At 28.9% G+C, this 14,518-nt stretch overlaps 1 protein-coding gene across 1 annotated transcript; it reads right to left on the bottom strand.

Annotated features, from left to right (window-relative positions):
• Positions 1-2,320: 2,320 nt before the first annotated feature.
• On the bottom strand, positions 2,321-13,954 carry LOC105627439 (glycine receptor subunit alpha-3-like). Its single transcript, XM_012208722.1, has 9 exons — positions 13,872-13,954; positions 10,114-10,297; positions 9,778-10,007; positions 8,284-8,366; positions 7,645-7,800; positions 3,867-4,022; positions 3,578-3,743; positions 3,287-3,476; positions 2,321-2,587 (listed from the first exon to the last, which is right to left on the bottom strand). The coding sequence occupies exons 1-9, from the start codon at positions 13,952-13,954 to the stop codon at positions 2,321-2,323; spliced, it is 1,515 nt and encodes a 504-aa protein (XP_012064112.1).
• Positions 13,955-14,518: the final 564 nt, after the last annotated feature.

The raw sequence follows: 14,518 nt of genomic DNA, 5'->3' as shown, positions 1-14,518 counted from the left end.
CGATGCGATAGTACATTAAGATAATTCTGTCCGATGTGCGATTTGTACGGAAGAAACGAATGAAAGTTTTTCCGTAGTCGACAATATTGCGAGAATCATTAGCAAGACGTGGTTTGATGAAATGGGTAAGAAAATTTTCAAAAAGTTAAATAAAAATGTTATCTGTACATTTATTTCAAGCAGTAATCTTTAAGATGTAAGAGTTCATTATAACCATTTACAGATTACATTTAGACGGTATCAGTCCATGAATCGCGCGTACGATAGTTAATAAACGCGCAATTCAACATTATAAGTATATTCCATCTAAATGACGATCTTACAAGTAAGGATTGGCAATAACTTATAGTTTTTGCTGAAAAATTATCTGAAGGAGGTTAGAAAGAGAACTTGTCAGGTTTCTCTTTCTCAAAGTACTCGGAAATGTACATTGCGCACGTCAGTTAAACATACGAGGCGTTACCATTATATTAGAATTAAAAATGATATATTGTATAGCAAAGCACGAAATCAGATTCTTTTTGAAAATGTAAACTGCAGATAATTAAAAAATATGCAAAACAAAACTTTGTAAAATATATATAAATAATCATGCGTATATATGCGTTATATAAGTGTATAAAGCTATTTCATATTTATGTTATATAATAATTAAATTAATAATAATTTTTATACTTGTGCGATATAAGAGGGTCCACTCCGAGATGAAACATTCACAACAAGTGTGTGATAATATTTGTAAAACTGGTATTCAATAAACAATTTTATGTTCTTTACAAAATCTTGGCCTGCATCTTACGTGTACATTGTGAATGGAAATGGATACTTATATTCCAAAATCAATCCGATATTGTTAAATTAATACAATTTAATTCCTTCTTTTCTAATCATTCTTCCATTCTTACGTCCAGAAGACTCCATGATACTTTTCTTCCATGAAAATGTTATCGTCGTCAGAATTTATTAAATAAACCATGAAACCAACACAGAAAACTCATGAGAAAAGAGATAACGCAAGTGAAATGAATGGCAATTTCAGTCTTCTTTGAAGTTGGAAATCATATGGAAGATCACGAGATCTTGAAAGATCTAAAAACTCTTGGAAAATCGAATATTGCCCCCAATATGGAATCTGCGAATCGAATGCAGGAAAAAAGAGAATTCAGAACTCGGAAAAAAGTAAACCAGAACTAAGAGTACATTCCAAAATATCTTCTCCGAGGAAAATTCTATTCGAAATATACAGGGTGTCTCCGATCTACTCTCCGAGCTCTCATAAACAGGTAGAGTGGTATGAACTAATTGTAAGTCAAAAAGTCCTTTATCATTATGCAAATATAGAACTTGTTAAATATGGGATTGCGATGGATGGGAGAGAGAACGCGAATAAAATGATAGTACTGCAACGAGAGGAAGAGGAGCACAAATACATGAGCACTCATTTTCTTAATTTTATTTTGGAGAAATTATGTATCGATGGAGTTGATAAGAAGTATTGGGTTGTCCGGAAAGTTTGTGTCGACTAACTTATGTAATTTAATAAATGTATATTAAAATTTAAATTTTCTGCGTTTCAATTTTCCTTCAACATCGGCACGAACTTTCCGGACAACCCAATATGTTAACTGTAATAACAAACATAGTATTTTAAACATAGTATTTCATATTAATTTTTTATTTGTGTGCGTGAATTTGTTTAATCACTTATATGTAAATGATATATTTTGAGAGAATAAAGTTCACAATTGCATTATTAATGTAAATTTATGTTCTGCATGTTCTTTATTTTTATATAGTAATTCTGAAAATTATTATGCAATTAAATTTCTTAAAATATTACAATTTTGCACTCGTAATATCTTCTATAAATTTTTTTATCTCAGTTCCATCTTAATTATTGCTGTTTCAAATTTCGTTATTCGTGGAACGTATTAGTTGAACTTTGCTACGCTTAACACTTTTAATTTCTACATCTTATGATTGGTATTTCTTGTGCTACTTCGTATATATTATATTTGCTATTTAGTCACAAGTGTAGAAAATTAAAATATACTATCAACAAATTTTATGTTATGTTTTTGCTGATAATCTGCCTACAAAATTTGTCTTACAAAATCTGTTTTAGACAAATTTAGCTGTCTGGACTATGACCCAAAATACAATAGGTATATCTTTAACCGTAAGAAATCAATCAATCATACTCGATCATTTTCTTCTATGTGACTGTGCTTGATCAATATCGTAAAGATTAGTTTACTATTGTATTTCGAGATTTCAAATACGGAGATTCAATTAAAATTGATCATTGCACAGTGCAATTTCAGATCCATATAAAAGACCAATATAAGATGTTGAATATGATAAATGATACAGGAAATACTATTCTACTGCGTTTATCAATCCATTGAGCGATCTGTTGAGGTGTCATTGTTGTGAAATTGTGTAACTTAGCTAAAGTTGGTCTGCGTGTAAATGATTTAGCTGGTGGGAGAGTGCTGTCGATGGTTGTGATGCTACCAACGGAATAATCTGGATCTTTATCCTCTTCTATCTTTACTGATGGGATATTCAGCGCGCTCGGAAAACTCTGGAAATAACAAAAAATATGATCAATTCTAAGGATAATTCAATATAAATACTTGTCCTTGCACGGACATATTCCTTAGCACATTCTGACGATCATTCCTTTAAGACTTTAAGCAAAAATTTGTCCAGAACTTAATTTTTAAGTTAAAAAGAACAATTAATATATCAGCAGATAAGTACAAGAGATAAATAGGGGCCGCATATCACTTATAGCGGGTGTTTACGTGAAAATGTCCGCTGAGATGAGCTATCATTAACAGATATACAATATAGTATATATATATATATATTTATATATTACAGGAAAAAAACATTCTCTCTCTCATTACTCATTTTAATTATAGCTAGCCACAAATACTTATTAATTATTTGCTATTAATGTAATGATAAAAGAGAAGTCAGAACAAATTTTGCAGAAATGAACAATTAGACAAAGTAATTGCATAAATCCTACAAGAATATTTGTATATTGAATTTTAAGAAAAAATAGCACTTTTCGGTAATTATGGTTAGCCCCCGGCATCCCAAAAATCAATAAAATTATTGCCTAAATTCTAAACAAAATTGTAAAGTTTTTGAAATATGATAATCTTTAACTAAAATAAAGCTACATATCTCTTTCCAAAAATAATATTTTTCAATAATCGTTATTTACGATGTTAAAGATATTGCTTTAATTATTATTTAATTAGAGACTCACGTGTACGGTGAGATAATTCTGACTTGTGAAATCTTGATCGTTGTTCGTACTCGCATTGTCTAACGACGACCATGATCGAGATCGTTCCAAACCGGTGGTATTCTTCTGAAATTGTTTTCTTGCCAATCGTGGTGTCAAGGTTGATTTAAGAATGTACTTGCTGTTAACTTTTTTCAACGGTACGTTTTTTCTGTGCAAATATAATACAGTATCTTTAAATAATTTATAGTGAATGATAAACGAAGCTGTAAGCGTGTGTAAGAATTAAATTTTGACAAAAATGTTACATACTTCCTCCTATATATGGTGTTGACAAAGGCAAATTCGACCATTGCCGCAAACAAAAATATTGTACAACCCAAAAACCAAATTTCACTCGCTTTTATATAAGAGACCTTCGGTAACGAATTTTCAACTTTCGATGCGAGTGTCATAAATGCTAAAATAGTATTTGTGCCTAAAAGCATAAATGTCATACAAGTATTATATATATATATATATATATATTACATGTTATTATTTAATGTTAATAAAAACTTAATGAAGAAGAAATGTTAAGAAGAAAGCAAATATATTTTACCTAAAACTATTCGTGGTGCGCTCGCATCTTGATGTAACCAAAAAGACACCCACGAAATCACAACAATCAATATAGATGGTATGTAATAATCCATCATAAAGAATCCCATTTCACGGGCTAGTTTAAATGTGATATTTATCGAACTAAAATTGCCGGCTGCAATCATTATGCCATTTATTTTAACGACAATTACATTCAATAGTTTGTATTTATATTTTTTATTACATTCAATAGCATTTTTATTACTTTATTGGATCAAACGTTAAGGAGATCTTAAAGTCGTCTGTTTTACCGATTATTTTTCAAATAAGTATTTTTCTAACTACTGTTATATATAGATTAAAAAATTCTTTTCCATAGTTAAAATAAACAATAATGTAGTCCAAAATGGTCAACTTATTTCAAAAATGAAAAAAGGTAGAAAGTTACAGTTTCATTATCGGCTGCTGATGTCGACTCGCAATAAATACCTGTTTTATACGAGCTTTATACTTTGTATGCATAAAACAATGTTCAGATTAGAGATTACATGAACAGACAATGTTGTGTTCTTAGAATTAGGCTTAAACCTCTAATATAAAAAATTAGTTAAAAAGTTTGTACGTATATGTGAGTACGACATGGATAGATATTACGACGTAGTATTGTGTAGTGATGTTTCAATGACATGTAAATCATATGTGTTTAAGTCTTAATAAATCGGTAATACAAACGGCTTTAGAATCGCTCTAAGGGGATCAACATCCCAAGTTTTTTCTGATTTTGTAAAAAGGAAGTGTAAGATATGTGGATCCTTACTTGTGTTCTGTTTCTTGTTCATCTCATTAACATTTTTGTGAGACAGCACTGACACGATTATTGGTAGTTGCAAAAATGAGCTGTAGTAGATATCCATTATTTGATAAAATTAGAGATTGTATGTTTTTGGAAAATATGGAAATAAAAATATGAACATGAAAGTAGGAGAATTCTGTCAAAAAGGCCGACAATGACGCTTTTTATGTTATGTTCGATTAAATGACTTGAATCAAAATTTAAATATTTGAAAGAATTGTAGACTCTTTGTATGAATTAAAGTAATTTTTCTATTATCCGCTATCATCTTTACAGCTAAAAAATTAATACTATTGTTCTCATTCATATCCATAATGAATTATATTCTTTCATGATAAGAACTGAACTTCTAAAATTTTATTTATTTGATTTTTTTTTAGCTCTAACAATATATCATCAACATATCAATTATATGCTCTATGCCGTCCTATACGCTGTGTATTCAAGGCTTGTTCGTATATAATATGATTTAAGAGATTTGCCAATAAATATCATTCCGTAATTTGAAGGAATAGATGAAACTTAAAGATTTTATGGATTATTTGTGATTCAATGACGTGAATGCGTTCTTTAGTCAGGATAAGGCCAGTTTTATGGAGGATGTTCTTTTAATTTACGAATTCTTAGTGGTCTTTGAGTTGAAGGAACTTTGGGACGATATTATTATCTCCACAGTGTTTCAAAAATGCCAAATTTGATAGTTTTTTGAGCGAACATTGCAGTTCGCTGGAAGATATAAATTTGAAAGTTTTATTTTAATAACGATACTCTTCTTGTGGAAAAATTTAATAAAATTTTTGAGACTTCCATGTGTTTTCTATACAAAAGTTATGTTTCGCGGATTATCTGCGTGTCCATTACTAAAATGCCAATATTTCGCGAACATTGCAGTTCACTTCATCACGAAAAGCAAGTCTGATACTGAACTGACTCTTTCAAGGAATCAAGGAATTTCCCTTTATATACGCTGTTTAATATATATATAGAGATAGAAGCTAAAATAATGATTTGAATTATAAAGTGACACAGGAAGATTACCAAAAATTTTTATCTTCCTATTTTAACGGGTCCCACACATAATTATTACAAGTGCGATTTTCATTATCAATTTGACACCAACAAATCTTTAAAAAAAAAGTAATAAAAATTTCAGACAATCATCATGTGGCAAAAGGATATGTACAATTTTTTAATTCTTTGTAATAACAAGAATAAAGTGTAATCAACTACGCATATCTAATAGAATTTACGATTTCTTGTGACATGATAATAATAGAGGAACTGATAATAGTACAAATAAAGGAATAATTATTTTCGTTGGAGAGACGATTAGAGAGTAACAAGTCAATAAATTCGATCTACAAAACTGATGAAGATATGAGCGATAATACATCTATGTGAAAGTTGACATACCTACAAAAAATGCGAAAAAAATGCTGTTGAATTAAAGTCTATATTATGGATCATTAACATAAGTGATGAAATTCATGTATATTTTTATTGATATAAAAGATTATCAATAATCAAAATCTTTATGTCAATAAAAATATACGTGAATTAGTTACTTATGTTAGTGACAACTCGTAATAAAAACTTTAATTGAATCAATAGCATTTGTGTCTCAGTGTACGTGACTTAATATTGTAATTTTAACAGACTCAGGTTTAATATTTTTTTTATAAATTATTGTAATTATAATCGTTTCGCTAATACTGATGATGACTTGATAGAATTCGAAACGTTTCTATATATTTTTACAAATTTTATATATAATGGAATTAAATAGATTTTCTAAGAAAAAGATCAGTTATTAGTATTTTTAGAAGAGCGAAAGAAAAATTAATTATATTATAAAATATATTATTACTTAAAAAAAAAACAATGGATTCGATCTTCGTTGATCGAATAAAAAAAAATGTACAACTGTGCACTTTAGTCCGCTATATCACTTTCTTGCTTACTAACGCACAATCCCTTACAGTGCGAAATATTACAATATTGATATATTACTTTGAAAGATTGCAATATTTTATAAAACATTATTGCAAAATTGTAATAGCATTCCTATATCAACTAAAATAAAATATTGCTGCAATATTCTGCGATTAAACACGAGCGTGGCGGAGCAGACAGCGCACTTGTCTGCTATATTAGAGATCCCGGATTCGATTCCCGACAGAATCGAGAGATTTTCGTATGCTCGTAGCTCTTCTCAAAAAGAAATGGCAAATCACCGAGTAATATATTTGCCTTAGAAACTTCTCTTCTAAATCTTCGTTTGGAATCAACGTTAAATGTAGGTCCCATATGACTGTGTACAATTAGCGTGCGCACAGGCATATAAGATAAATCATCAGATAAGATAAGTCATAAGTCGTTTGACTATAGGGCTAAGGAGAATAGGACTAAGAAGAAGAATTATGCGATATTTAAAGAAATATTGAGAGAAATATTGTAGCAATATTATGCAATATTTCAATAATTAATCCAGTTTTATTAATTGCTAAAATATTATTGCTTAGCATCATATTTTAAAACATATACGTTAAAGTTATGAATAAAAAAACATTTCAGAGACCTAGAAAGCATATCCGAAAGAGCTTGAGAATATCCAGGATACTCGCTAATTCATTCTGCATATGCCTTCTTATAGTCTAGATTTTTTTCTTATAAAAAACACGTTCATTTCTGATGTACTTGCCTTTTGAATTATAATATTGCAGAAATATATTCAATATTTGTTACAAAGTATTAAAATTGCAATATTTTATCGATATCGTTGCAATATTTCCATATAATATAATATTAATATTTCAATATTGCAACAATATTGTTGCAATTTTTATAACATTGCGCATTATTAAAACATTGCTGCAATATTTCGCGTTATAGAGAGTTGGTAAAACAGACCACTTTAGGATTCCTTAAATCAATTGTACTTTACCAAAATGCCCATAATGATATTGCGATGGGGTATAAGATATTCCGGAACGATTAACCCACGTATCCATAAGTTTATACTCCGTTAGATATAAATTATCCGCGATGACAATTGGATCTTCATCCCAGTCTAGCACCATTTCGTTCACATTGTGAGTCCCTTTAGAAAGAAACATTTGTTCTGCTCGTGTTTCTTCGCATTTTTCTTACATTTAAGTCGATTTTTTATTGACATCTTCGTTGTTCAGACTTTTTATATTTTTATATTTTGTATTTTTTATACATTTATATTTTATATGTGTAACTATGTACATATATATATATTTATATACATATATAATTACAGTACGTAATTTATTTCGTACTTGTAGAATAGGAAAATTATATATCAAAAAGTTATTATGTATAATGAATAGACGATAAATATAATAAAATTAATAATAAATTATTCAGATAATGATATAAATAATATAATTTAAAAATCATTGTCTAATTATTATTAATAAATATTAATAATAAGCGATAATCTCTAAAGGAATAGTTCCATATATGAATAACATAAATAAACAGAGAAATTTCTTATTTGATCTGATTATAAGCTGAATTTTGGTACTTAATTTTGGTAGTTAAATTGATAACTTACAACTTTCAAACACCAGCGGACACTCTTGCACGTCGAATGGAAACTTCTCTAATCGAAGACCGCAGTTCAGGGTAGTTTCCAATCTGAAATTTAAGCGAACGTTAAGTAATCGATCGTTGGCCAGTTATATTGAAAATTAGTGTAGAATGAAAAAAAAAGTTGGGAATAAAATTCATCTGGATGCATCTCTTACACAGGATTGGAAATATTATTTTATAAAAGCAACTGTTACTTTTGTACAAAAATTATTGTTACTAATTTATTAAAAATTATTCGTTACTAATTTAAAAAAATAATTCATTACCATTACTTAGAAAGTAACGAGTCATTCCTTTGACATTACTTTTTTATAATATTAAAGTAAGCTATTACATTAAAAAATTGTATTATTTAATAATTAATATTAATTAAAAATAAATATTAAAACTTCAAATTTTAAAAGCAACATAAAAATCTTGATTAATAAACAAACAAATAGAGATATTAGAATAAAAATGATTTAATTATAGTTACATAAATACATAAAAATACATAAAAATCAAACGGGGATTTAATTTGAATTATTTTAATTATTATATATTTTTCTGGATATGATGTGACAATAACTATTTTGATTGTAATAATCTTGAAGAGGATGAATGATATTTTTTAGAATGTTACCTCATTTCGACATATTAGACTGTAAATGTTAATATTTTAATTAATATAATTGTATTGTATAATTGTAATATAATTGTCCATACTGATGAAGACTCTGTGAGTTGAGACGTTTACGGAATTATTTTTATGTATTAATTATAATTAAATCATTTTTATTCTAATATCTCTTTTTGCTCGTTTATTCGTCGTTATCAAGATTTTAATATTAATATTAATATTGCTTTACAAATCATCGAACGTTATTATTCTTATTTATTCAAATTTTAAGCTAATCTTACAACAAACATATCTTTATATTAAACTTGTATCTAATAATAAATAAAAAAAGTAATAAATTCTTCGATAATTCTTCTTTATAACATTTTTGTTTTTAAAAATATGCTTATTTCTATCAAAACAAATTGTAACTCACAAACAGAGTTTATTAAAAATTTATATAAAACTTTTTTTAAACATTATTGACGTTATTTCGAATGCATTCCAGTATTCACTGCTAATATTGAAAATGTATAGTTTACGTTAATACATAGACATATCTACACTACAAATTTTCGGTATTGGCAGTGACTATCAGAATACAGTCCAAGAATAAGATATAAAGTACAAAATGTCTTTCTATGTTTAAATTTTTATTAAAATTAAATAATACGCTCTATTAAATAGATATATCTATGTATAAAAATAATAAGAAATTAAAGTAATGATAAAGTAACGGCTAAATTTGTTACCGTCATTCTAAATATGTTACAAAAATGATAATCGTGTTGATAAATAACGCGTTACTTCCCAGCCTTACTTTAACCGCATAATTCGTCGAGAATAAATATTAAATACCTAGTGTTTAATATGACCATGCCATAAGAACTGATAGAGATGAGTAGATCTTTGACGCCATTTCCCATTACTGCTGAGGTACGCTCGTTCGCAACATACACCGTAGGCGTCCAAATTAGTTTATGAGCGTTTTGGCCACCGTATATTTGAGACAAATAAGGAGCTATATCCGTGAATTTAAGTCGTTTATCCAAATATCGAAACTGCATCATTAAATGCACATCAAATCGCTGTAATATAATGTTTATTCTTTTCTATTAGCATTCCTCAACGATGCTTATGTACTATGCATTACCTGTAAGACATAGCTAAGTATAAATAAAATTATGCAGATACCAGAGTTTTGGCCATGTTGGACCTTATTGTGTAAATGAAAGCTTTGGTGTAAATTCTGATCGGATCCGTTTCATTAATTACTCCAGGTGGTCTGACCATTTTATCATAACGACATTCATTTGCTAGTTCTTGTAGAAGTTCCGTTTGCGTCATGGAACTACCAAATGATGGGCAATTTCCTGATCTACTTGTAATAAATATATTCGCTTCTATTATAAAATATTAATTTTATTCTATTTATATAAACTTAATTTACATTTAGAGTCATAGTATATTGCACACATGCATTTTTTTTATAAATTCACCAGATAATTCTTGAAATATTCGTAAAATATTCTTAAAATCCTAAAATTCAAGAATATTCTGACATTCCAAAATATTAATAATTATTTGATAAAAGCAACATTTGTATTGAATGCGGAAAAAATATATAAAATAATTGTCTTTTCCTTTAGGATTTCTTTTTTATACAGTTGTGTAATTTGACGCTGATAGAAAGAGTGCGATTTTATAAAAGTTAAATGCAATAGACAATTTATAATGACGTGTGTCACACAATTGACACGCCTAGCTTTGAAAAAGCAACTCGAATTAATATTCTCGATCTCGTTTCTTCGTGGGTGTGTCAAAAGTATGTATATTCATTATCTCTTTGTGTCGATATGAATAACGCATCTATTAAAACACCGGAAATATAGATAAACGTGTATTGAAACTAATTTTTCTATCACTATTGATGACACATGTCTTTCGTGACAATTAAAAGTTCTTACTCTTATCACGAGTTAATGAATTCAAAATATAATTTTCGAGTGTATCGTTTTGTCAAATTTTGCGAAACAATTGTTAGAGAAAAATTGTTATGATCCACATAATACGAACTATTATATCTTGCGAAAAATAATTTGGTGCTCTATCGAACACATGTACTTCATTTATAAAAAACATCCATAAAGGAGCGCCGCGGACTATGTATTAAATTCTTATCTTGTATGCTACTTGAATTTACAATGTTGCATATCCTCACTAAATATTTTGTTAATATAAGATATCGCCATATTTACACATTCTCAATTGTGGAATTGTGTGTACCGATTAAGATTAAGTTTCTGTGACGTATTATGACATGCAAAAGAAGACTGTTCTGCGCAATATAAATATTTCTATAATTACCTGTCCAGATAACACAAAGTTTAAAATCGGGACATAAGATGTCTTTATAAGACGTCTTTTGAAAGATAAAAATATTTTTATAAATCATCTTAGTCAGTAAAATAGACGTCTTTAAAACGATCTTAAAGTCGTCTATTTTACTGACTAAACGCAATAATTTTTGTGTAACAATTACTTTATTCTTTCTCAGTGTTTAAAATTCTTTTCCAGTATACGCATTAATATGTATCTGTGAGGTAGAGTTTTATACTTATACCGAGAACGGAAAACATTTAATTTTGAAATTGAAATCTTTACTAATTCTTAGTCCAATATGGCGTCCAAAGCTGTCAACATTGTGATAATGCTTGCCGAGAGTGAGACGTGATGGGTCGTATTATAAATTTACGCGGCGCGACTTCACCGCACATTGGCTTATACATACGTTTCCTTTTTTTTAATTCAAAAACTATGAATATTTCAAAATGATATGTGACATGATAATGACTTTTTTGTTCCCCTTGACCCATTCTACGCCCCCAATATGGCTACCTTATTTCTGAGATACCCTGTATATTGCACTAATTTTTAATCTTAATCGTTAAAAAATCTAATATTATACAAATTATAATAATAATTATTTTAGTTTAGTTAAATATGTTTTTAAATAAAACTTTCAATTTAATTTAACTTTTAACTTAGCCTTTAATTTGGAAATGCCTAATTTATGCTTCGCTCTTAATCCTAAAATCCTAAAATTCAGCCAATAGGGTTGCCAGTCCTAATTAGTTCTAACTGAAATCTGTATCTATTGGCTTTCAGGGTTAAGACTGGAGCGTAAATCAAGCATATCTTTTAACATTATTCCTCGTCAAAAACTGAGTCTAAAACTGACGAATCATTTTGCAATTTTCGCAATAATTAACGAGATATTAGTTTCTAAAGATTGTCAGATAGCAGTTAAAATTGACGAATAAGACAATGTTAAGATATTTTTAAATGTTCTGTATGAAATCTTAAAGATAAACTCTTTTAAAAAATTTTTGTCCTAAGCTCATTCTACTGGGATGCAAGCCGTTGAACGCAAAGCACAGGAAGTAAGTCACAGATCATAAAATTTTTGCGTCTATGTAGTTTACATAGATTCGTAGCGGGCAATCTATCATTCAATCTGACATTGCATGACAACAATTGATCGTTCACGTCTTGATCGACGCAAAACACAAAAATTGAACTTCGCTACGTCCTGCTTCGATACATCTTGTAGCTCACTATATTGCGACTTGCGTTCTGCATGCAGAATGAGTCTTATGCGTCGATTTTAGATATTTTATTTATGGAGTGACTAAAAAAAATTGCAAAATGATTCATAAATTTTTAACTCAGTTTTTGACCAAGCACTATATGGTTCATGGACGCTTTTTGAGATACATTCTGTATATATGTAAACATATATTTTGCATTCTATTTCTTAATATGTTTCCTTTTTGTTTGAATTTTTATTTTCAATTGATTTACTTATAACGCTATATGATAATTGAGATATTAAAATAAGCATCAAATCAATATTTATAAGTTGATGAGAATCAAAAACGTATGTATGTATTGCATATATGTGTCGGCACCCGCATGCGCGCACGGTAGAGTTGCGAAAATTAAATTTGAATATTGTTATTTGAACAGTAAATTGAATTAAATGCTTATTTATGAAACATGAAACTGATGACTCCCGTAAGTGTACAAATATGAAACGAAACAATTAATAGTCTGCTGCAAAATAGCTTTTGTTAAAGTCTGTTGGTTTTGTCCCGTTGTTGGAAAAATTGACTATTTTTGCACCGTACAAAGAAACAATTTTCGCTCTTTTCAGTATAATTTACGGTATTACATTATAATTCGTTAACTGATCGATCAATTGCATTTACAAGAAGGTCAAATGTTATGCACTGATAATTGTTTGAAAAGCTAAAATTTTGCAAGGTTAAAAACAGTATTCAAGCGGATTTTATCTCTCGATGTCGCGTTTCCTTACATCGGACGCACAAACGTATACGCCCAGCTTACGTAAAAAGATACATTATTTGTAGACGAGAAACGAGGATAAAAATCGAACATGTTAGCATTAACACATTTCTGTTTTTTTCTGTTTTGATGCGATATTTTTCAATGGAAGGATAACGACATGCGCGGTTTTACGAAATTTATGGAAATATACATCTCATAAAAACCATCAGTACTTGATGTTGAAAAAACCGCTCTGCCTTATCTTTCAAGGTAAAAATGAGTTTTAAATATTCACTAAATTTTGTTAAACTATAAACTTAAAATTTTAATAAACAAATTTTTTAAAAGATAAAGTGTCTTCTAAACATTTTTATATTCAAATCTAAATCATATCTAAATTACATGCAATTACATGTGCATTTTATATAATATAATATATCTTATTATGTGTATATAGTTCTTGTCTTTTCTTGTCTGTAAGAAATTGTATATCCTTGCGAATTACGCGCTTGTCTTTTGTGATTGTGCTATATATTTTATATATTTCTTTATCCTTTCTTTCTTTTTCCATGCCATTAGTAATAAAATTAAGTGCAGCTTACACTTTGATTGCATCCGTGAATAATAGTACTCCTAACAAATAAACAAGGAATATTAAAACGAAGACTTTTTCTTCGAAAATCATTCTCAAATACTCCCTTTTCTGTCACTTAACAGCACCACTAACAGATTCCGACTGATCTTTCCTTGTAATCCGTCAGTGCGGTCGGGCGAGCAAATTTACTGAAAACCAGATAGTCAGACCAAAGAGACTTGCTCCCACTCACATGGTGCTCCTGCTTAAACTCATACATGCACATGCATACACGTAATACACACACACACACACACACACACACGCGCGCGCGCGCGCGTGTGTATATATATGTGTGTGTATATATATATATATATATATAAGTATATTCTCGTGTAGCAACCTATAACATCAATGCACACATTTATTATATGTCTAAGACTTATTATAAATTCTCACGTTTATCCCTAATCGTATAATTTACATATAATCGTTTAATTAATGCACGCAATTAAATGCGTGATTTTAATATCAGATATCTTGACTAACTTCTCGGCTTGACTAACTTCTCAGAATTTATCATGTATAATCATTTACTCGCGTTGCAAAAAGAGGCTAAAAAATTCTATATAATAGTCGATGATTCATATATCTGTACGATGAAATTTCTCTCTT

This window comes from Atta cephalotes, assembly GCF_000143395.1.
Source record: "Atta cephalotes unplaced genomic scaffold scaffold00009, whole genome shotgun sequence".
Classification (NCBI taxonomy): Eukaryota; Metazoa; Arthropoda; class Insecta; order Hymenoptera; family Formicidae; genus Atta; species Atta cephalotes.
This window is presented reverse-complemented; position numbering and strand designations above follow the sequence as displayed.